General features: G+C 54.1%; 1 protein-coding gene across 11 annotated transcripts; it reads left to right on the top strand.

Annotated features, from left to right (window-relative positions):
- Window positions 1-154: 154 nt before the first annotated feature.
- Window positions 155-13,454, top strand: GRB7 (growth factor receptor bound protein 7). 11 transcript variants are annotated; one of them, XM_072938793.1, is made up of 17 exons: window positions 155-271; window positions 3,699-3,756; window positions 4,877-5,052; window positions 9,074-9,230; window positions 9,333-9,486; window positions 9,672-9,828; window positions 9,956-10,077; window positions 10,173-10,250; window positions 10,562-10,699; window positions 11,037-11,147; window positions 11,353-11,451; window positions 11,738-11,818; window positions 11,926-12,042; window positions 12,216-12,276; window positions 12,409-12,496; window positions 12,601-12,694; window positions 12,923-13,454. In XM_072938793.1, the coding sequence occupies exons 4-17, from the start codon at window positions 9,079-9,081 to the stop codon at window positions 13,067-13,069; spliced, it is 1,599 nt and encodes a 532-aa protein (XP_072794894.1). In that variant the 5' UTR covers window positions 155-271; window positions 3,699-3,756; window positions 4,877-5,052; window positions 9,074-9,078; the 3' UTR covers window positions 13,070-13,454. The 11 variants fall into 11 exon arrangements, with proteins under 11 accessions (XP_072794894.1, XP_072794890.1, XP_006214316.1 ...); XM_072938789.1 differs by having other exon boundaries at window positions 11,275-11,451; XM_006214254.3 differs by having other exon boundaries at window positions 9,027-9,230.
- Window positions 13,455-22,471: the final 9,017 nt, after the last annotated feature.

The following is a 22,471-nucleotide window of genomic DNA, read 5'->3' as shown; positions in this document are numbered from 1 at the left end:
TCCGGGCGTTCCTGCAGACGCAGACGGCGGCGGCGGCGGCGGCTGTTTTTACCGTTCCTCGGCTCGAGGGCTGGGGTTGGGCGGATGGGTCCAGAGCACTATCCCTGGCCTGGGATATCTCAGAGCGCCGGACTCGCTCCGCACCCGGTGTCGGCTGGAGTTCACGGTCATATTTAATCTAGTGAAATGTCTTAGACTGCAAAGCGCTTTCCAGTTTACAGAAGGGAGAGAGAGTGAGGCAAGCAGACCCAGGGCCTGGGGTTGGCTGATGGTATGGAACAGTTGCCATTTCTCGCTAACATGCTGATGGCATTTTATTTTATTTATGTTTTATTTCTTTAATGGAGGCAGTGGGGATTGAACCTAGGGCCTCATGCATGCTAAGCGTGGGCTCTACCACTGAGCTATACCCACCTGTCTGATGACGTTTTAAACTACTCCATAGCTATACATACAGGTGCTTCTGACCCTTAAACTCTAAACTGTAGACACAGAGCTGCCACTCCTCTGCATTAGGGAGTCTTTGAGACTCCCCTTCCTCAAGCTCTGTGCTGCCATCAGGTGCACCCAGTTCCTGCACCTCATCCTAGCCTCGCTACAGAACTGGCTTCTTTATTCCCATTTTGCAACTCTGGAAATGGAGGCTGTCTCCCTGCCTTTTCTCTCTCTAGAGTCCCACTATAGTATCCTAATAGGTTACTCACTCTAGCATCCCTCTAAACCATTCTGTTTTAAACAAGTCAGTGATTTATAGAGTTGTGCAACCATCACTACAACCCAGTTACAGAACATTTCCATCAACTTAAAAAAGTCCCACCCGTGTCTTTGCAGTCACTCCAGCTCCCAGCTCCAGCCCTAAGCAACCACTGATCTGCTCTCTGTCTATAAATTTGCCTTTGCTGGATATTTCGCATATATGGAATGATATATGACGTGGTCTTTTGCTTCTGGCTCCTTTCACTCCGTTTAAAGTATTTGAGATTCATCCTTGCTGTCGCGTGTACCAGTAGTTTGTTCCTTTTTGTTGCTGAGAAATATCCCATTGTATGGATGTATTGTTTTGTTTATCTATCCAATACTAGTTGATGGACATTTGAGTTTCTCATTTGGGGCTTTTTAAATAATGCTGCTATGAATGTTCATGTAAGTGTCTTTGTATGTACGTGTGTTTTCATTTCTCTTGGATAGATTCCTACGAGTGGCATTGCTAGGTTGTATGGTAAGTTTATGCTTAACTTTTTGAGAAACTGCCAAAGTGTTTTTCAAAGTGACTGTACCATTTTGCACTCCTACCAACAATACATGATGGTTTGTTTCCCCATTTCCTTGTCAAAACCTGCTATGTGTCTTTTTCATTATAACCATCCTGATGGGTGTGAGGTGGTATATAATTGTGGCTTTAATTTGCATTTCTCTAACGACTAATGATGTTGAACACCTTTTCATGTGCTTATGAGCCATTCATGTATCTTATTTGGAAAAACATCTATTCAAATCTTTTGCTCATTTTTAATTGGATTATTTGTCTCTTCAGTATTGATTTGTAAGAGTTCTTTATATACAGTTGGCCCTTAAACAACACAGGTTTGAACTCCACAGGTCCACTTATATGTGAATTTTTAAAAATAAATATATAATACAGTACTACATGATCCAAGGTTGGTTGAATCCGACGACGTGAAACCGTGGATATAGGGGGAGGGGCTGAATGTAAAGTTATACTGGGGGTTTTCAACCACTTGGGGGTTGGCACCCCTAACTCCTGCATTGTCAAGGGTCAGTTGTGTTCTGGATACAAATTCCCTAATTAGATATATATTTGCAAATATTTTCCTCCAGTCTTTCACAAGTTTGTTTTGTTTTGAGTGGGGGTGGGGTAGGTAATTAGGTTTATTTATTTATTTATACTTTTTACTTGATTATTATTATTATTTTTAACGGAAGTACTGGGGATTGAGCCCAGGACCTTGTGCATGCTAAGTATGCATTCTACCGCTGAGCTACACCCTTCCCCCGAAAAGTTTTTTTTTTTTTTAATTTTCTTAATGATGTCATCTGAAGCACAAAAGTTTTTAATTTTGGTGAAGTATAATTCATCAGTTTTTTCTTTTGTCATTTGTGCTTTTGTTGTTATATCTGAAATCTCTGCCTAACCCAAGGTTATGAAAGATTTTCTCCCGAAGTTTCTTCCAGAAGTTTTATAGTTTTAGCTCTTACATTTAGGTCTCTGATCTATTTTGAGTTAATTGTACATTGTGGGAGGTAAGGACCTAAATTCATCTTTTGGCATGTGGATATTCAGTTGTTCCAGAACTATTTATCAAAAAGACTGTCATTTCCCCTGTTGAATTGTGCTGGCACCCATGTCAAAAATCAGTTGACCAGAAATCTAAGGGTTTGTACTTGGATTCTTGATTCTGTTCCACTGATCTATAAATCTATTCATTTTTTTATTTGAAAAAATTTAGGGTCTTTTTCATGTCTCCATTTTTAAATTTAATCATTTGTTTATTTTAGATAAGACTTCTTTCATCACAATCACTGACACCCTTTACTGATGGTTGAGGCTAACATGTTCTCCGTGAGTTCCAAGCTTGAGTATTTTCTTTTTTTTTTTTCTTAAAAATTTTTTTTTCACTTTTCTCTCAAGGATTTTATTTTTTTCCGTATGAAGTTTCTATTCTTTTTTGTTATTGTTGTTGTTTCTCTTTTAAGAAACTCAGATACAATTTATACACAGTAATACACATTCTCTTGAGTGTATCTTTTACAATTTTTTTCTTTATATTTTCTAGGTGACTTTTTTTTTTTAAGTTTTTTTTCGGAGGGTGGGGAATTAGGTTTATCTATCTACCTACCTATTTATTTATTTATTGGAGGCAGTACTGGGGATTGAACCCAGGTCTTTGTGCTTGCTAAGCATGCGCTGTACCACTTGAGCTATACCCTCCCCTGAGTATATCTTTCTGTGAGTCCTGACACACACCGTTGTACAGACACCACCATGACCAGGATACACAACAACTCCATTGCCTCCTCACAAGCTCCTCTGCTGTCAGCCTCTCTCCCACCTCTCCAACCCCAGATCTGCTTTCTGTCCTTATAATTCTGCCCCCTCCAGAAAGTCATATAAATGGAATCCTATAGCCCTCAGCCCTCTGTCTGGCTTCCCTCTCCAACCTATCCTTCAACATCCAGAGTGATCTTTCCAAAATATAAACCTGTCTGCTCCTCTGTGCCTTTACGTAAGCCTAGATGGACCCCGCAGGGTCTGGCCTCTGCCCCTAGTTTCTGCTGGTCTGGACAGACAGGATGGATGGCTCTTAAACCCGGTTTACAGAAAACCACCTGAGGGCTTGTCAATACCACACATTCCTGGGTCTTGGCCCCAGAGACCAAGATTCAGTACTTGAAGGGCCCAGGGATCTGTTTTTCAGACAAGCCTGGGGAAATCTGGAGGCCTGCTCATAAGCCACACTTTTAGAAACACAACTGGCAACTGAGTACAAAGCCTTTCCCCACACCTTCCACACCTGCTCAGCGGCACCTGTGTGGCCTCTTTTCCTTCCTTCTCCACCCCAGCTCTGCCTCTGCATGCTCTGTCCCCTTTTGCCAAGGGCTTTGGCCCTTGTTCCATCGTCATGAAAGGTGTCCCCTCCCATTCCCACCCACCAATCCCAATCTCTTCCCTTCCACAGACAATGTCCCCTCTGCTCAATTGTCATTTCCATGGAGAAGTCTCCCCTAACTCCCTGGGTAAGTCATTCTCCCAGCATAGTTGTCACCTGTCATTTCTCATTATTTATGTGATTCTTTGATTAACATCAGCCTCCCTGATTGGGCAGCATGAAGATAAGGGTGGAGTCTGTTTTGTGGGTCCCTGTATCCCCAATGTCAAGCATGGGGTTGGGATATAGTAGGTACTTAACAAACATTAGTTGAGTGAATGAAGGAATGATTGAGTGAATTGTCAACCATGTTTTGCACAAGATGTTCTGTGGCCCAGGTGACCTTGCCCCCTCTCCCACTTCTCTGCTTAGTCCACTCATACTGGTTTTTCCAAGGAAAACCCAGTTTGGAGAAAGTTGATCCTGAAGCCACTCCTCCATGGTCCCCCAGGGCAGACCTCTTATCACCCTTATGAATTGTTTGTTTACTCAACTGTCACCCACTTGGACTGGGAGGTGGCTGCTGCCTTTGATCTCAGCCTTCCAGGCCCTCTCTCCACTCTTGTGTTTGCCTAGTGCTGAAGGAGAGTGCTAAGGGGAGTCCCTTGGCACCTGGCCAGAGCTTTCCCCAAATCTCTTCTCGCACCATGAGACCTTGCCTAACCCCTTCAATTTCAGAAGGAGAAGCTGAGACCCTGGACTTTGCTTAGAAGGGAAGATATATGCTGGTATCCTCTGGGGGGCCAGGGTGCATCCTGGGTGGCCAACCCATGGCTGGAGGTCAAGGGGCAGGCCATGTTGCTGGCCACCCCTCTGGCTGGCTTCCCTCTTTCTAAGAGTGTCCTTTGCCCCGATTGGTAGGACCCAGAGCCGCAGACAGGCCCCCTAAATTGGCCAATGAACAGACCAGGTTTAGGGAGGGCAACGGGGAAGAGTGGACGGGGCTGTTTCCAGGCCCAGGCCCCTGACCTTCCAGTCCCCAGCACCTCCCTCCCAGGTTGTGAGGACTCTAGATCTTTGCTCTTGAGGTTGTTCAGTTCGACTGTCTTTCCCCTGGCACCTACTGCCAGGCTAAGAAGGACAAAAACAATCCTAGGCAGCGCAGAGTGTCAGGGAGTCCCCGCCCCTCCTCCTGTGCTTCCTCCTCTCAGGCCCCTCCCCCAGGCCCCACCCCCACCTGCCCAAGATAACTTGTTTCCTTGGGCCAGGAACCTGGACAACAGGGCTCAGCCTCCCCCTACTTCTACGACCAAAGTTGGGACACCCTCCCACCACCTGTAGAGAAGAGGGAGAGGATTTGAAGTCAAGTCCACGAATCTGAGGTCCCTAGACAGTACCAGACTTTGGACCCTGTGTCCTACTACTTCTGCTGGGGCTCCTCCAGGTAAGGGGACTGAGATCGGTCCCAGGCGACAACCTGCTCCCACCCCCAGCCGCACCAGGGCCCCAGGCTGCGCCCGTCTCAGGGCCAGGAGCAGGCTGGCTGGCTGCCCAGGTAGGCGGACGGGCAGCTGCCTGGCTCCCCCTCCCCTTCCCCCTTCAGTGATGTCAGGCCAAGGGCGGGGACAGAAGGGGGACAGGTAGTTAAGGGCTTGGCGTCTTCCTCCCTAAACCGGTGGCCCCAGCCAGGTGTACCAACGCCTAGGGTCCAGGTAAGGACCAAAGCAGGCCCTTTATCTTGGGGGTGGGTACCGGCAGATCTGTCAATATGGAATGATTCGGCATCACTTTCTCTTTTCCTCCAGTCTCCCATCCCGTCCCTTCTTCACCATCTGCCCTCAGTCTCCCTAATTCTCATTTCCTGTCCTCTCCATTCCTTCTGTCCCTCTCTGCACCCACCCCAACCCCCACCCTGCCCCAACACACACAGACACACAGACACACACACACACACACAAACACACCAGCCCAAGCAAGATCTCAGATTCTCTTCTGGAGACGCAGCTTTCCCGCTGAAACTAGCCCCTCCCCACATTTCCAGAAAGAGAGCTGGGAGGGGAGGCTGCCCCAAGTCTCTCCCTTGCTCAGTCTGATTGGACCCCAGCATGAGTTTCCCGAAGTCTCTTTAAGACAGACGGTTCCGCGGGGGCAGTGAGGTACCCTCAAATTTGGAGGGCAGTAGGAGAGGGATTCTCGAGATTGCTAGAGCTCCGTCTCCTACTCAGGAATCCAGGGTCCTGCCCTCGGATGTGAAGGTGGGGATGAGGCAGGCCCCGGGGTCCCTCCTGGCTTCAGAAAGAAGTGGTCTTGGTAGGTTGGAGGGCTTGATGGTGGAGGGTCTGCAGCACAGCGGGGCCTGGGGAGTGTGTGTGCTGGGGGGCAGAGTGCTTTGTCTGTCTGAATAGGCAGGGAAAAGACCAGGTCTGGGTCTCCTTGGCACGTTAAGGATGGAGAATGCACCTGTCCGCCATTGTCAGGCCTTCCTACCCCACTGCCCCTCAGTGCCCCGCCTTGGTCTGCCGATACTGGACTCTGCTCTCCCCTCTTCCCCCAATATCCTGCTGGGGGGGCCCCCTGTGAAGGCAAGCAGCCTGTAATAATTAACTCCACAGACACTCTAGCATTCTTCCGAAATTAAACTTTAAAAGAGCTGCCCCCCTCACTCCCATTGGGCGTTTTTACCCTAGTGAGGGTGTGGGCGGGGCCTCAGGGTCCTGGGCCCTCCCCCCAACTCAGGGTCACCTAGGGGTTTCCCGCCTCCTCACCTGGGCCCTCACCCCAAGAGCTCCCCCCAGGTAAAGCCTTCCCCACTGCAGTCAATCCCGATGGGGGCGGGGGGTGGGATCCTGGGCCAGGCGGAGGTCTTCCCGCCACCTCCAGGCCTCTGCTCTTCCAGCCCCTCCCCCGCCCCTGGGAGGCACCGAAGGTGGCCTTGTTTTCTACCGGCCCTATACTCTGGGCCCTGCCTCCCGCCCAGGCCGGCCAGGTGGGGCCCGATTCAGGAAGTAAACAAGGAGGCAGGAGGCCGGGAGGGCGGGAAGGAGGGGTGGGGCAGGAGCCGCCCGGGCAGGAGAGGCTACTGGGGAAGCCGCAGCTAGGAGTCAGATTGATTTGAGGGGTCGCTTTCTTCAATATAACCTTCCCAGGGCCCCAGTTTGAAAGATTCAGGTCTCCTGGGGTGGAGGTGGGGGAGCTGCCCAGGCCCTACAGCTAGGACCGAGTAGGACCCTCATCTCTTTTGTCCTGACTGCCCCACTCCTGGCTTGCCCTTAGAAGGGTCTGGAGAACCGAGTGAAGGGATGTGAAGTCTAAACCTCTCTTGAGTCAGCCCTCCCACCCACAGAGGCCAGACTCTAATCCGATTTAAATCTCCCCTTCCTCTTCCAAACCTCTGATTCCTCCTCTCTCTGGGATGGGGGAGGACCCAGACCACCCCACTATTGGCTTCCAGCTTCCTGGAGGGGGTAGCCCCTGCAACCCCTCCCCTAGTTCTCCCTGGAATGAAGTCACGGGGCAGTTTGCCAGGGGTTAGACAGCGGCTGGGAGTGGGGCCTTGTGTTTGGGTGTTGATGCGCTGGTGACTGACTATTGATGTTCGATGGTAGGTGTGTCTTCCCCTTCCTGGCGGGACCCTGAGCCCCCTCCCTGGTTCTGCCACCTGGCCTTTCTCTGTCTGATCTATGTCTTGACTTTCCACTCCTGCTCCTGGGTACACCTCTGGCCAGGACACCCAGGAGGGTGAATTAGGAGGACTGTCATCCCCCCGGGGTGATGTGGATAAATCCCCTGGACCAGCTGAGCCCTGGGTGTTAAGGCTGGAAGGAAAGTCTAGAGGGCCCCAGACAGGAGAGGGAACACTGCATGTTTCTTGGGTTATTTTGCGTAAGCAAGTGAGGGGCATCCCTGAATGGTCAGCTCCACTCCAGATGGGCTTCTGAATCCAGGCCGGGCCTTTCTTCTCTCCTTCCTGGGTGAGGGGCCTCCTGGGCTGGGTGGTGACTACCAGACTGGGCCCCATTGCAGGTCCCACCTGGACTGCTGGAGTGGGAGGTAGGCCAGGAGGCGGGGAGGAGGAGATGATGTCAGAGGAGCCTCCAGCCCACATCCTCCTCCTCGCCCATACTGGTCCCAGCCCTCCCCTATTCCTCACAGGCCGGTAGGTTGGGGGCAGGAGTAGAGGTGGGGTGGGTAGAAGCAGGGTTGTTTGTGTTTCTCCTAAGCCAGGAAGTTGTGCAGATGAGTCAAGGTTGAATGGAGAGCCCCAGGCAGTGCTGTCCCGCCCCACCCTGACTCACCTGTCCCCCAAATCTCCTAAAGCCCTCACTTAAGGGTCGGGGACCTGCCTCATCCTGGGGTGAGGGGGTCAATCCCAGGAGCCTTAGGCAACCAAACTGCACTGGCCCAGTGTCTGGAGAGCTGGCAGGAGGCTGAACAGAGTTCTCCTAGGGCCTCCCAGATTTCAGCTCAGCAAAAAGTGTCTTGGTTTCTGCGGAGGAGGGATACGCAAGGCCTCTGTCTTTGCCCCATCTCTTTTATCCTTACTTGTCCTGGATGCCTGTGTAGCACCTATGTGTGATAAGACATGGGCCAGCCCTGGCCTTGCCTGGGATGTCCGGGTGTCTTCAGACCAGTGGGTGGATAAGACAGGTGCACAGTCATTGGCACAGGGGCCCCAGCCCAGTGCCGAGAGGGAGCCCTTCAGACTGACTGTGGAAAATCCAGGAAGGCTTCTTAGAGGAAGTAGCTCTGGCATGGAGGCCTCAAGAAAGCTGGGCGGATGAAGGGCCTGGGGGAGGCACGCAAGTTTTAGGGGCTGCCAGAGGAAAGGCCCCCAGGCTAGCCCTCTCCCTCCCACCGCAGCTGAGCCTGCCTCCTGCCCTCCTGTTTCCTGTCCTTCCCCACCTCCTTCTCCCCTTCTGGGCGTCACTCAGCACTTGGGCAAGCACTTGGGCAGGCGTTGCCACAACAGGCGCTGGCAACCAGGTCTGGCAATGAAACGCTGGAAAAACCCGGGGCAGAGCCCAGGAGTGAGTCCCCAAGGCTCGGAAATGGAGGGGTGACACTGAGCCCCAAGCCCCAGACCTGCTGGGAGTCGTGGAGTCTGTTGCTGCCTGGCTTGGGACCCTCATAGCACTTCTCCTCGGCAACTTGAGGCTCAGGAAGAGGCTAAGGCTAAGTTTGGATCTGGAGTCTAAACACCGGGTCCCACTCCCTGGCTCACCTCTGATGGGATGAGAATGCTTCTTTCTCAGGGGCTCAGGGCCCCTTTTTGTAAAAAGCGCTCACGCTACCCTTCCCCAGAGGCAGCAGGGAACTCCAGGTAGAGGGGGAGCAATGAGGTTCTGTGTAAACTCTGAGGGGCATCTTGATAGCAAGATGAAGTCAGGAGGTCCTGGTCTTCTTGGCCCCTCTCCCCAGGACAAGGGCACAAGAGCAGCTGTGTCCCCCACCGTCTTCTCCCTCAGATGTCATGGAGCTGGGTCTGTCTCCACCTCATCTCAGCAGCTCCCCGGAAGACCTGTACCTGGCCCCTGGGACCCCTCCTGGGACTCCCCCGCCTCCCGATGTCCCCCTGTCTGGGGAGGTGAAAAGGTCCCAGCCTCTGCCCATTCCGACCGGCAGGTAAAATGGGGTGATGGCTGAGGAAGGCTGCGGGGAGCTGTCAGCACTGGGTGACACACAGAGTCTTTTAGTCAACTCCTCCCCTCTCCCCTCCACCCCCAGGAAACCTCTTCGTGAGGAGGAGCTGCGGTCAACCTCCCTACCCTCCATCCCCAACCCCTTTCCTGAGCTCTGCAGTCCTCCTTCACAGACCCCCATTCTTGGGGGGCCCTCCTGTGCAAGGGGGCTGCTCCCTAGAGACACCAGCTGTCCTCACGTGAGTTGTCCTGGGAAAGGGAAAGCAGGGAGCATGAGGTGCTGTGGGAATGGGGTGGACACAGTGCCACTTTGGAGGAGGTGGGGGGTTTGGACCTCAGGGGTCCCTGAGGGTAGAGCACGTGGGGGAGGGGAAAGAACCACCCTTTGCCCTTCCTCGAGTCATCTGCCACTCCTGGGGTGCAGGTCATAAAGGTGTACAGCGAAGATGGGGCATGCCGGTCAGTGGAGGTGGCGGCAGGAGCCACGGCTCGCTACGTGTGCGATATGCTGGTGCAGCGATCTCACTCCCTGAGTGATGAGAACTGGGGGCTGGTGGAGTGCCACCCCCATCTAGCACTGGGTGAGCTGGGGTGCAGGGGCGCTGCCTGGACCAGGAGGCAATACTTCACATCTTGGGCTAGGCAGGTGGCTCATCCTGGAGGCCTGGCTGTTCTCCATTGACCCCTGTTTCTTGCCCTTGATCCCAGAGCGGGGCTTGGAGGACCATGAGTCGGTGGTGGAGGTGCAGGCTGCCTGGCCCATTGGAGGAGACAGCCGCTTCGTCTTCCGGAAAAACTTCGCCAAGTACGAGCTATTCAAGAGCACCCCGGTGAGTATGTGCTGGGGGGGGGGGGCTGGGCGCTGGGACACCTGATCCCCTTCCTGGATCCTCAGCCCCTGACTCCTGACTCCTTTTCCCTTCAGCACTCCCTGTTCCCAGAAAAGATGGTCTCCAGCTGTCTGGACACACACATGGGCATATCCCACGAAGACCTCATCCAGGTGAGGGGACATCCCATTTCATGGTATATCAATGGTTCCCCAGGATTGCTCATTGTTTCTTGGCCCTTAAGCCTGTGCCTTTCGTCTGTGGGCTGGAACACCCAGCACAGCTCTAAGTGACTGTGAACAAGTCACTTTTCCTGCCTGAGCATCAGTTTCTTTGTCTGTTAAATGGAGACAATAAATGCACATGGAGCACCTCCTGCCGTAAAGGCAGGCCCTGGGAAGGCCTCTGTGTGTGTGTGTGTGTGTGTGTGTGTGTATTTCAGGGGCACCTGCAGGCCTCTCACCCTGTTCCCCTCTGGCCTCAGAACTTCCTGAATGCAGGCAGCTTCCCAGAGATCCAGGGCTTCCTGCAGCTGCGGGGATCAGGACGCAAGCTTTGGAAACGTTTCTTCTGCTTCCTCCGCCGATCTGGCCTGTATTACTCCACCAAGGGCACCTCCAAGGTGAGGTCTTGAGGGTCACGGCCCCAGCCCCTCAGATACCCCATCCCGGTCCTTCTAGGAGCTGCCCCTTCCCTGTTACAACTCTTGGTCCTTTCACGCCCTAGGCTCTGAACCCCTCAGCTGCTCCTCTTTCCCTCCCAACTTACCGGCCCCCGGAGGTAGCAGTGGGAGAGGCAGGTGAACTGAGTTCAAGTCCTGGCTCTACTTGTATTTGCTATGTGACCTGGGGTACTTCTCTGCCCTCTCTGGGACTGAACTCTCCTCAGCTGGCTTAGTGGGGTGGTAATAAGGGGGCAGGGTCTGTCTGTACTAAGTCCTGCTCACTCATGCTGTGCAGGACCCGCGGCACCTGCAGTATGTAGCAGATGTGAACGAATCCAACGTGTATGTGGTGACTCAGGGCCGCAAGCTCTATGGGATGCCCACGGACTTTGGCTTCTGCATCAAGGTGAAGACCCTGGCCTAGCCTGGCCTGTCCTGGGAGAGAGCGGGAGCTACTCAGGCCCCAGGATCCTTCCTGGAGCTTCTGAGCTCCCTCTGGGACCCCCAGACTCCTCTTCCTGCACCCTGCCCAGCCCCACAGAGGCGGGAGATGGAAGACAACATCTGCTCCTAAGGCAGATATGAGACCAGCCAGTTTCCTCTCCTCACAGCCAAATAAGCTTCGAAATGGCCACAAGGGGCTTCGCGTCTTCTGCAGTGAGGATGAGCAGAGCCGCACCTGCTGGTTGGCTGCCTTCCGCCTCTTCAAGGTGAGGTCCTGGCACTGACATGGGAGAGCTGGCCATGCCCTTGGGATGCCTGGCATGAGGGAGGAGTTGTGGCTCTGCCCTCAGGAAGTCTCCAGAATGAGGGGGCATCACAGCCTTGCTCTCTCGGAATCCTAGGTCCAAAGCTGGAGTCACAGCTTTGGCTTCAGGAAGTCCCTTATCTAGGGGCAGAGATGTAGCCTTGCTCTTGTTCTGGTCGGGAATGGGGGTGGGGGTGTCACAGCCCAGCCGCCAGTACCTGTTTGACCTCCAGCTCTCTTTCTCTCAGTACGGGGTGCAGCTGTATAAGAATTATCAGCAGGCACAGTGCCGCCACCTGCGCCCACCCTGCGTGGGCTCCCCGCCCTTGGTGAGTGTGCACAGGGGTGTTAGCTGGGGGCAGGCACCCAGGCCCCGAGCCAGGGGTACTTGGGTCCTGTTCTGACCCCTCCCCTCCCCATCCTATCCCGCCTGCAGAGGAGCGTCTCAGACAACACCCTGGTGGCCATGGACTTCTCCGGCCACGCCGGGCGTGTCATCGAGAACCCCCGGGAGGCTCTGAGCGCAGCCCTGGAGGAGGCCCAGGCCTGGAGGGTGAGGGGTCTGCGTTCATCTGCATGTTTGTCCTGTGGGGTTTCCATGGCACGGGAAGACGAAAGACAGGGATGAGGGGAGGCCCCTGGCTGCAGAAAGAGGGTCAGTATTCTTGAGGGACTGGTATTACCCCAGCCACCCCCTGACCTCTTGTGTCCCCCACTGCTCTGCAGAAGAAGACGAACCACCGTCTCAGCCTGCCCACCCCAAGCTCAGGCACGAGCCTCAGTGCAGGTGGGTGAGAGTCCTGCACTGGGTCCCCAGGGGTGGGGGCTGCTGTGGCTTCCCTGAGCACTCCCGGCGGGGGTGGTTAATATGAGGGTCGCCAGCCCCGTGTGACCGCCCATCTGCCTCCCCTCACCCCAGCCATCCACCGCACCCAACCCTGGTTTCATGGACGCATTTCCCGAGAGGAGAGCCAGCGGCTCATCAGGCAGCAGGGCCTGGTAGACGGGTAAGGGGCAGGGCTGGGCAGGGCGACAGAGCCAGGGATAAGAGAGACCTGGGTCAAGGCGGCAGCTGTGTGTCCTTAAGTGATGTGGCCCTGTCTCCTGGCAGCCTCTTCCTGGTCCGAGAGAGTCAGCGGAACCCACAGGGCTTTGTCCTCTCTTTGTGCCACATGCAGAAAGTCAAACATTACCTCATCCTGCCGGTGAGTAGTCCCAGGTTCCTGCCATGGAGACCCAGGGCTCCCAGCAACCCATCCTCATGAGGCCCCCTCAAGAAGCATCCCCTAGCCCCCGGCCCCCGGTGTGTCTGGGGTCTCCTGCTCTTTCCTTTCTCCCGCACAAGCAATGGGGACCTCAGCCCTGGCCCTGGAGGGAGCCCCTCGCGCCTCGCGCCCCTCCCTGACCTTCCACCTGCTATGGCCACATCCCAGAGCGAGGAGGAGGGTCGCCTTTACTTCAGCATGGACGAGGGCCAGACCCGCTTCACCGACCTGCTGCAGCTCGTGGAATTCCACCAGCTGAACCGCGGCATCCTGCCGTGCCTGCTGCGCCACTGCTGCACCCGCGTGGCCCTCTGACCGGCACACAGCGGCCTGCGCCTCAGCCCCCTCCAGGCGGCCCGCCGCCCCCTCGGCTCGCAGGCTGGACTCCGACGGCGCTGAAGGTGGGGACACGATCATCGTGAAGGACCGGGGGCTCCCCGACTCCGGTTTTCTCCCCTGCTCCTTTGCCTCCCTCAGGCAGAAAGTGCTCCCCGCCCAGGCCACCCTTAACTTCTGAAGGGAAGGCCCTTGGGTGGCCCCCTCCCCTTCACAGAGCTCCTGGGCACTGCTCTGGGGCGGGGCATTATGGGAGAAATGGGGGCAGCCCAGGCGGTCTTTACGCCCCACACTTCGTACAGACTGCAAGGCCAGTTGACCTTCTCTGTTTTATACTAGTGACAATAAAGATTATTTTTTGGTACACTTGTGAGTTCTGTCTGGCAAGACCTGGCTGGCTGGAGTAGAAATGGGGAGGCCTCGAGAATGTGTCAGAGTGATTGAGGGTACACACCAGTCAGCCTGGATGTTTCTTGAGGTGCCGTAGGTCATCTGAGAGTCTCCAGTGCCCAGCATGGAACTGGGTGTCCAAGAATTGCTTCTTGAATGAGTGAATGGACAAGGGATTGTCATCCAGGTGAGATTTTCTGGCAGGACCTCAAGTTATGGGGACCCCTCTAACAGGGCCTGGGAGTTGGAGATGGGTCAGACAGCATCCGTAGCCTCGGCAAGTCCTGGGCTGCCTGGTGGGATAATGAGACAAACACAGTTATGTGTCCTCCAGCACCAGCAAGTCACATAATGGCTTTGTTACCTTACCTCCCGCAGGTCCCTGTGCAGCGCGCCTGCCTCAACCCCTCTCCCTCCTCCCCAACCCCAGATCTGCCTTCTGTCCTTACCGTCATTTCTACCCCCTCCAGAAAGCCATTATGGGATCCCACAGCATTCAGCCTTCTGAGCCTGGCTTTTCTTCCCAGTCTGGCCTTCAACATCCAGAGAGATCTTTCCAAAATATCAATCTGCCTGCTCTCCCAGACCTTCACTTAAGTGCAGATAGACCCTGCTGGTTCTGGCCTCTGCCCACCGCCCATATCAGTCTGTTTATATCTAGGAGTTTTATGGTTTTAGCTCTTAGATGATGGGGGAGCTTTATAAGAAAGGTATTGGATTGGCAACACCTGAACCTGCTGCTCAACCTTCAAATCACAGAGGCTCCCCCTCCAGACACGTGAATCCCATGAGGCATTATTTTTGTCACGAATTGAAACCCCCTGGGCTCAAGTATTAGTTTGTTGGAAATATCAGGAACAGAGGAACATGGGATGCAATACACATGGGGATACAATTACCAAAATCCAGAATGGGAAACTATAGAACAGATAACCCAGTTTCTTCAACAACAACAAAAATTTCAAGAAAAAAGATGGCTATTCTCTCGATTTCAAGACATTTAGACATGTATCAGCCAGATATAACATGTTGACCTATTTGATTCAAATCCAAACTAATGAACTATAAAAAAAATTCATGAGTTAGGCATAGAACACAAACTTGTGGTTGCCAAGGGGAGAGGGGGATGGGAAGGGACAAACTGGGAGTTCAAAATTTGTAGATTCTGACAGGTATATATAGAATAGATAAACAAGATTATACTGTATAGCACAGAGAAATATATACAAGATCTTGTGGTAGCTCACGGTGAAAAAGAATGTGACAATGAATATATGTATGTTCATGTACAACTGAAAAATTGTGCTCTATGCTGGAAACTGACATGACATTGTAAACTATAACTGTGACTATAACTCAGTAAAATAGAATTTTAAAAAAATTCATGAACGATGAGGGAAATCTGAACTCTGATGAGATATTCAATAATATGACGGAATTAAGGTCAATTTAAATTTTAAGGGGCGATAGTAGTGTGGTTATGGCTTTTTAAAAAAGTCTTTACTTTTCGGGGGAGGCTATAGTTCAGTGGTAGAGTGTGTGCGTAGCATGCACAAGGTCCTGAGTTCAATCCTCAGGACCTTTTTAATAAATTTAAAAAAAAACCTTAACCTAATTAACTTCCCCTCATAAAAAGTTTAAAAAATAAAATAAAAATTTAAAAAATTATCTCCCCTCCCCCCCAAAACCCCCCCAAAACAAATTCAAAAAGTCTTTACTTTTTAGAGATTCATTCTGAAGTATTTATGGGTAAAATGATGTCTCAGCTTTGCTTTTAAAACACCCCCCCCCAAAAAAATAAAATAACACAGAGGTGAGGGGGAGTGTGAGTATAGTCATGGGTTGACCGTGACTTGATGTTTGAAGCTGGGTAATGGGTTCATGAGGATTCATTACATTACTCTCCAATTTTGTATAAGCTTGAAAATTCTATAATAAAAATTTAAAAAATGTAATGGAGACTGTCTCCCCAAATCTTTGAGATTGGTTGGACATGAGGTGCTGGGATTTGGTTTTGTGGGCAAGGAAATGGGTGAGTCAGTGGGAAGACCGGCCCCAATCAGTGGGAGAGCCAGGATTTCAACCCAGGTCTGTGCTGTTTGGCAACCCCTGCCTGGCTGACTTCCAGGCAGAATTCCTAAGTGGCCTGTAGGGGGTCGTCCCCTGGAGAGCCCACCCCTTCTCTGCAGCCCTGGTCTCTGGCTGGGGGTAAAGTGGGGAGGTAGTGGCTCTGAGATGACCTTGAGAAGGACCAGCCACCATAGCCAGCCCTTGGGCCAGGTTTGGCAGCCCAGGCAGCCACTCGGGTCCGAGACACCCCCATCCTTGGCTAATCCCAGGCTGGAGAGCCAGGTCTGTCAGACAGAGGTGGGCAGAAAGGCATCCTCCATTCTCAACCTGAAACTTACTGGGAATTTTCCCGGAAGGATTTACTGCAGCCCAGGCATGAGAGAGGTGCAGATTTTGTTTCTTTTTAGCAGGACCTGGGGAGGCAGGGACAGGGTAGCCAACTGCCTGCTACCTGCCACCACCTGCCACAGTTCTCAGAGCCATCCCATCAATGGCTGTTCCTTGGGCCCAAGCTGGCTGGTGCTGGCTGTGTGGCTGGCCACGGATGCCCAGGGCCACTTCCGAAGCATGGATCCTGGGGGTCCAGGCTGGGTTGAGAGTACAGGGGTCAGAATGAATCACCTCTTAAGCATATCCAGGGATTTAGGCTGCCCACACACACACCCACACACCCACACACACTCAAACCCAGGACACAGTGTCCCCTCACTGCCTGAGGCACCGGGCAGGGGACCAAACTTTTCTATGTCAGTCAGCTAACTGGAGTATGTGAGACAGATACCATTCCCATTTTATAAGTGGCAAATTGACATGGAATTAGGAACACAAGTCAGACTCAGCCCATCTTGTCCTCACCCTTCTCAGTGCTGGCCACTATGAGGGACCTGGGGGCCTTTAGAGGTAGCAGCTGGCTCAGCCCTGAGCAGAGTAGCGAGTACTGGAAATCGGCAGCTAGACTTCCTCAGCTTTGAGGATGCAATGTGACCCACAGAGGCCAGACAGCAGAAGGGACTGCCAAGGATAGCTACTGCTGGCTAGTGGAGGCTTGTGGTTATGAGGAAATCTGGACTGGTGGGAGGGAGGCAGGGGCATTGTGGAGGAGGTAGAGGCTGGTGTCTCAGATAATGTCTTTTCAATATTAAGTTCTTGGGTTTGATTATAAAAAAAATACATGTGCATATTAAAGAACATTTCAGAAATCAGGAAAAGAAAGACTTTGGGGGAAAAAAGGGAAATTCCTCATAATCTCCCCTTGCTAAGGAGAACCCAGGCATCAAGAGAGGATGATACAGGGCCCACATGCAGGGGCCAGGCCCTCAGTGGCCTGCAGCGCACCAGGGACACCAGTTCCTGGGGCTAGGGTGGCCCTGTGAGTCTGGTGCTGGGGTACAGAGCTGTTCTTGGCAGCACCATGGGCCTGTATGAGGGTATGGCCACAGGGTTGGCCTCCCTGCCTGCTCAGGTATGGAGGGCAGGGAGGGCTGGTGCCAACTTTCTGGACTCTGGGAACGGGTGGGTATGATTCTAGGGAAGCCCACCTCTCCTAGGATGCCCTGGGAGCGGCATCAAGACAGAAAAAGCTCTGGCCAGTTCATGCTCTCCCTGCTCCCTAGACATCCTGGTCAATGAAATCTATGCAGCCTCCAAGTTCACTGGTGGAAGGCTTCCTGGTGCAGGCCTGAGGTTTCAACATCGGGTCAGTGACCCTGCCTGGCTCCTTCCTCTTGCTCCCGTGCCAGGCACACGGAGGAGGGAGGGAGGGAAGGAGAGAGGCTGGGGAGCACAAGGGCACTCAGAAGGGTTCTTTCTTCTGAACTGTCTACATGAGCAGTTTTCTAATAGTTTCCTGGAGTCCAAGGGTTCCAGCAGGGGTTGGGTGACAGGTTGGGGGTGGGGGTTGGGGAGAACTACTACCTTCATATCTGAGAGTTCAGCTTCATGGTATATTTGGAAAAAAGGCTTCTATTACTGAACCATTGATTTAGTCCAGCAGGCAGAAAAGGGGGCCCGGAGATGTCAGGGGATGGTCCACCTTGCACAGTGGCAGGGTCTGTGGCAGGGTCTGTGGCAGAGTCTGTTTTCCTGTCCTGTTGGTTCCTGGGGGCTGAGGCTGGTCCCCAGGCTCCCCTCACCCATGATCTCCATACCGGAAGGGGTGTTGGGAAGTTGGGGTACCATTTGAGCTGAGAAGGGTTGTGCTGTACCAGGCTAGAGAAGCCTGAAATTCAATTCCACATGGTTAAGCTATGATGGCCTCTAGCGTCCTGTTGCAGGGCTGCAGCTGCCCCCGGGAAGGAGCGGATTTTTCTTTGCTTTGCTGGAGGATTGTTTAGCCAGACCTCACGGTACCTGTTTTCATGGTAAGCAGTTTGTTTTTACTTGGATTGGGTTTCTCTTGTGGTAGTTTTGGGGAGTCTGAGGGAGAGTGGGAGGCCAATGCCACACTCTTTTAGGGTCACCACATGGATCCCTCTAGGGTCTCTGTAATGGAGCTGGGCCCTGTGACCTTGGAGTTAGAGGGGACGCTGTACATAGGTACAGAATGGGCCTCGTGCACCCCAAAGACCCACAGCCAATGGACATGTTCCTCTGCATCTACCTGCCCCACCTTCATCCTGAGTTAGATCCACTACAAGGTAGAAGGTGGAATTACTAGCAGGCACTACCCCCAATTTTCCAAAACATTCCAGGGTGTCTCCTTTCTTCCAGCCTTGGCCTACCCACAGCCCTCTTACACCCATCAATCTGATACAGGTTCCCACATTTTGGACCCCTTCCCCCAAACTGAGTGTGTGTGTATGTGTGTGAGAATAGCCACCTCCGTCTCTGCAGCGGAAAGGCCCACCCGCTTCGCCAGGGGGCGCGCTTGCGGGGCTTGACTTTCTCCGCATCTGGCGCCGCCGAGGATGCGCTGCGATCCCCAGCCCGCGGGAGAAGGCTCGGAGGGCCCCACACAGTGAGCCCATCCGTCGCGGGGCAAAGGGGTTTGCTCCCCATTGCGAGTCGGTGGGCTGGGTGGAGGCCTGTAGAGAACAGGCAGGTGTAAGGAGGCCTGAGCACCGCATCCAGGCACCTCAGGGGATCCAAGGGCGAAGGCCAGGCAGGGCCTCGCGGGCGCGGTGGGCTCGGGTCTCCCCGCCCCCTGGAACTCGCGCGCCCCGTCTCCCATGGCCGGAGCCCGCTCAGCCGCGCGGCTGCAGTGACACCCAGTGGCCGTGGCGTGAAGTGCGGGCGCCTCTCTGCTCCCGTTGTTCAAGTCCGCGCCTCTCGAGGTTCCCACTCGTGGTTACGAGCGGGCACCCCCAGGAGAGAAGGCCTCGCCTTGCAGACTGCCCCGCAGGGCACTTCCCCTTCCCCTCCTCCAGTTTCCTCCCCTGCAGTCGCCCGAGCGCTGGGAGATCCTGCAAGGCTGCAGTGCCCGGAAGGGCGGGGCGGGGCGCGGCGGCGGCGCTGGGCTGTGACCCTGAGCAGTTTCACTTCTGGATCCTGCTCAGGGTGTGATGGGAGTGTACCTGGGCTGGGGGAGGAGGGGGGACACACGGGAGTGCCAAGGTCCAGCGCTCGGGACCCCAGTGAGGGATGGGTTTTCACTCCTAGGGTGTCACGCGACCCACGCCTTCCTCCATTTTCCACCCCGTCCTCCCCGCCCCAAGGGTTCCACTCCGCTGTCCCCCGAGCTGTCGCTCCTCCCCAGCAGCCGCCGCCTCCGCGGGGGCTGTCGACCCCCGGAGAGGCCCCGAGCGGCGTGGGCGGCAGGAGGAGCGAGCTGTGAAGCCGCAGGCAGGGGGTTAGGCTGCGGGCTGCTGAGACGCAGAGCTGTTTCTCAGAAGTGCCGCTGCCCCTCCCCTCACACCCCCCTCAACTCCCACCTCGCACCGCACCGCACCCCTTCCCCCCTCCGCCTGGCCTTCGCTTTCCTCTCCCAGGCGCCCCAACCTGGGAATCTGGTCACTGGGTCCACCAAGAGTTAAGAGGAAGTCCTGAGAGCCGACAGGGGCCCGGGGTTCAGTCTCAACCTCACTGCCCATATTCAGAGTTTCCCACTATTCCACTGTCACCTCCCTGTCCCCACCCCCACCTTGTGGGCCAGGATGGGAATTTCATAGAACAGTTTTCTATGACCACTTGGGAAAATCATAGGCCGCCATCACCCTGGCTCCAGCGCCTCTGCTTCCTCCCAGTGCCCGAGTTTGATGGGGAAAGAAGGAAGGGGGAACAGGACCTTCTTCCTCTCCTGTTCTTGTTTCAGGATTATGGGAAAAGCCCGGCTGGAGCCATGCTAAGTCTCTGTTGGAAAGTGCTTCAGAGATCCCTGACTCCAGGGGTAAATCAAGGCCCAGCGAGGGAAAGCAAAGTACCCAGGGTCACCAGCAGGGCTGGGATAGGAACCCAGGAGTCCAAATGCCCAGCTGGAGTTTGCATTAGGCCGTCTTTTGCTTTACTGAGACTTCGAGCTCTGCTGGATCCACTGACTCTGCCTGCTTTCCCCCAACACACATACACACACACCCCCCTAGGAGTCTAGGGGAGGGCAGTGAGGGTTTGTGAATGAGAGGGAGGTGGAGGTGCTGAGACTGTGATTCCGGCGGGGGGGGGCATAGCATGGGAATCAAGGCAATGGAAGGACCAGCCTGGGGGTGAGGTGGCTTCTGCCCCCCTAGTTCCCATCCACCAGCCGCCCCAGGGCTGTGGTTTATTTGACTAGGCAGCTCTTCTGGGCCAGGGGGCCTGGGGGTGGGGTTGAGGGGGGAGGCGAGGTGATGGGAAAAGACTGCTCTGGGGCTTCCTGCCCCCTCAGTCCTGGGGAAGGGGGGCAATTTACATCACCCGCAGGCCCTCTAACCTCCATTCTTTCCACTGCAGGCTCTTTCCTTGGTTCTGTTCACGTTATTCTGGGGGAAGTTCTGTTATTTTGGGGGAAGGGAGGCAGCTGCCTACTTCACAGGTCAAGACAGAGTTAAAAACAAAACCGCAGCAAATTCAACACCCCGTGTCCTTCAGGGACTTTCCATGACACCTTCCTTCCCCCCTCTCCCCTGAGCCAGGGAGTACCTCCCCAGAGGGCCTCCCCACCCCAGGTGCAGTGGCTTTTGGCTTTTATGCAAACAACTGTCTGACCGGGAATGCTCTGCAGCTTGACCTGGTGTCAGGTCCTGACTGCAAGAGCTCCTCCACCATCACTCAGTTCCTGGCCTTCCCAGAATTCTCACCTCCACTTTTCCCAGACTCTGGATCCAAGGGGGTGGGAGGAAGGGAAGGGAGCTAGGTCCTTGTCCCCCTGTCTGCCCTCGGGTGGCAGTTGCCTGCAGGTGGGTGAATGGTCTGGTTGTGTTGCGTGATGGGGGAGGGGGAGGGTGCAGGTGTGGGGTGGTCCCCCCTCCACCTGCCAGGCCCACCACCTTCTAAAGCATCAACTTAGTTCCCAAGAATTAGTAAAGGATCCTCAGGCTGGAAGGAGGTCCATTTAGCCCTGGCCCCAGTGTCAGCGCCAGCCAGCTGCAGAGCATCCTCCTGGACAAAGGGGGAGTCTCCTCGCCTCTCTCTTTTCTCCCTGAGCTGTTTCTGCTTTAGGAAGGAAGTGAGGATGGGGAAGGCCACATACCATCCTCTCCAAGGCTGAAAATCAGCCACCGAGGGGCCGTTTTTGGAATGTATTTCATGTTCCAATACAAAGGCAGGCTGCAATGACATTCGTCTCCCCCTACCCTTAGTGCTGAGACTGGAAAGCCGGCTGGAGAGCCTCAGGACAGTCTGGTGGTACTGAAACGAGGGAGATGGTGCTGGACACAGAGCCCGCGAAAGCCGCCACCAGCCTGGCCCAGGCCAGCCAATCCTAAAACTTCAGAAATGGCTTCCTCTTGCCTGTATCCCAGAGGAGGGGAAGGTGTTCTGGGTGAGGCTGAGGGGAGGCTCTCAGAAGCTTTTCTGACCTTTTCTGAGAGAGAACAGAGGATATCTAGCCAGGAAGAGAGCCGCATTATCCCTGGGCCATCCTCCTAGGTCTCTCTCCAGTCCCAGACCTTAGAGGTGGGCCTCCGAGTACCTGCAGACTATGTTTCAATGTGGCTGAGTTCAACTGCAAGTTGAGTTTCCCAGCGAGGATGTTTCTGAGACCCCAGAGATGGAAAAATCAGGACTTGCCTATCTTTTAGGAAGAATCCTTGCTGGGAGGGCAGGTAGGGTGGTATTTGGGGAGACACCATACCCCCAGGACCCCTTGGGTCCCGTTAGTGAACTAATCAGTGCACCTGGGACCCCACCATGGGGACAGGGGGGCCAGCAGCAGGATGCCAGTAGCGGGCTCAGCCAGGCATCAGGCAAGATGTTTTATTCTGATGCTAATTCCATTTAGCTGGGCATTGGAACTTTAAGAAATAGAGGGGCTGAATTAAGAAAACTGTTCCTGGGGGCAGAACTAAACCCTTCCATTTTCTGACAGCGGTAACTACAAAATGAGAGGCAGGCACAATGACTAATTTTAAACACACCAGTACTTTTTTTTTTATTTTTCAGGGTAAAAATCAAACATTGATAGAAAAATCTTGAAAACTATCAGCAGGGTGGTCTTTGACGCAGGGATGTACTCGTTAGGGTTCTGGCAAGGTTAGCATGGCTACGTTTCAGAAGCTGATTCTTTACATAGTCTTTACAGAGGAGGAGGGCGCCTTACAGGGTTCCAAGCGGCTAGACTCCAGGTAAAACATGAGAGGAGTCAAGAGGGAAGGTCATTGCTGAGCAAAGAGGGCATTTCTGAGAAACCCAGATGAGAGTGCTGTGGGCACAGCCTGTGTCAAAACCACTCAGCAAGGTCTCCTTCCCTCACTCCTGGTGGGAAGGCTGCCCTGAGCCCCAAACCGCCGTCCCTTCCCCGCCCCTCCCCCGCCTCATCATTCTGCAGACAAGGGTCATCCACAGACCACA

This window comes from Vicugna pacos, chromosome 16, assembly GCF_048564905.1.
Source record: "Vicugna pacos chromosome 16, VicPac4, whole genome shotgun sequence".
Lineage (NCBI taxonomy): Eukaryota > Metazoa > Chordata > Mammalia > Artiodactyla > Camelidae > Vicugna > Vicugna pacos.
Note: the sequence above shows the minus strand (reverse complement) of the source record. Positions and strands in the feature narration are given on the sequence as shown.

Bases quoted from the DNA above. Each gene is read 5' to 3' on its own strand.
- GRB7 (XM_072938790.1), top strand. From the start codon at position 9,079: ATGGAGCTGGGTCTGTCTCCACCTCATCTCAGCAGCTCCCCGGAAGAC. The intron at 10,078-10,172 runs GTGAGTATGTGC...TTTTCCCTTCAG, and splicing joins AGCTATTCAAGAGCACCCCG to CACTCCCTGTTCCCAGAAAA. The intron at 10,251-10,561 runs GTGAGGGGACAT...CTCTGGCCTCAG, and splicing joins CCCACGAAGACCTCATCCAG to AACTTCCTGAATGCAGGCAG.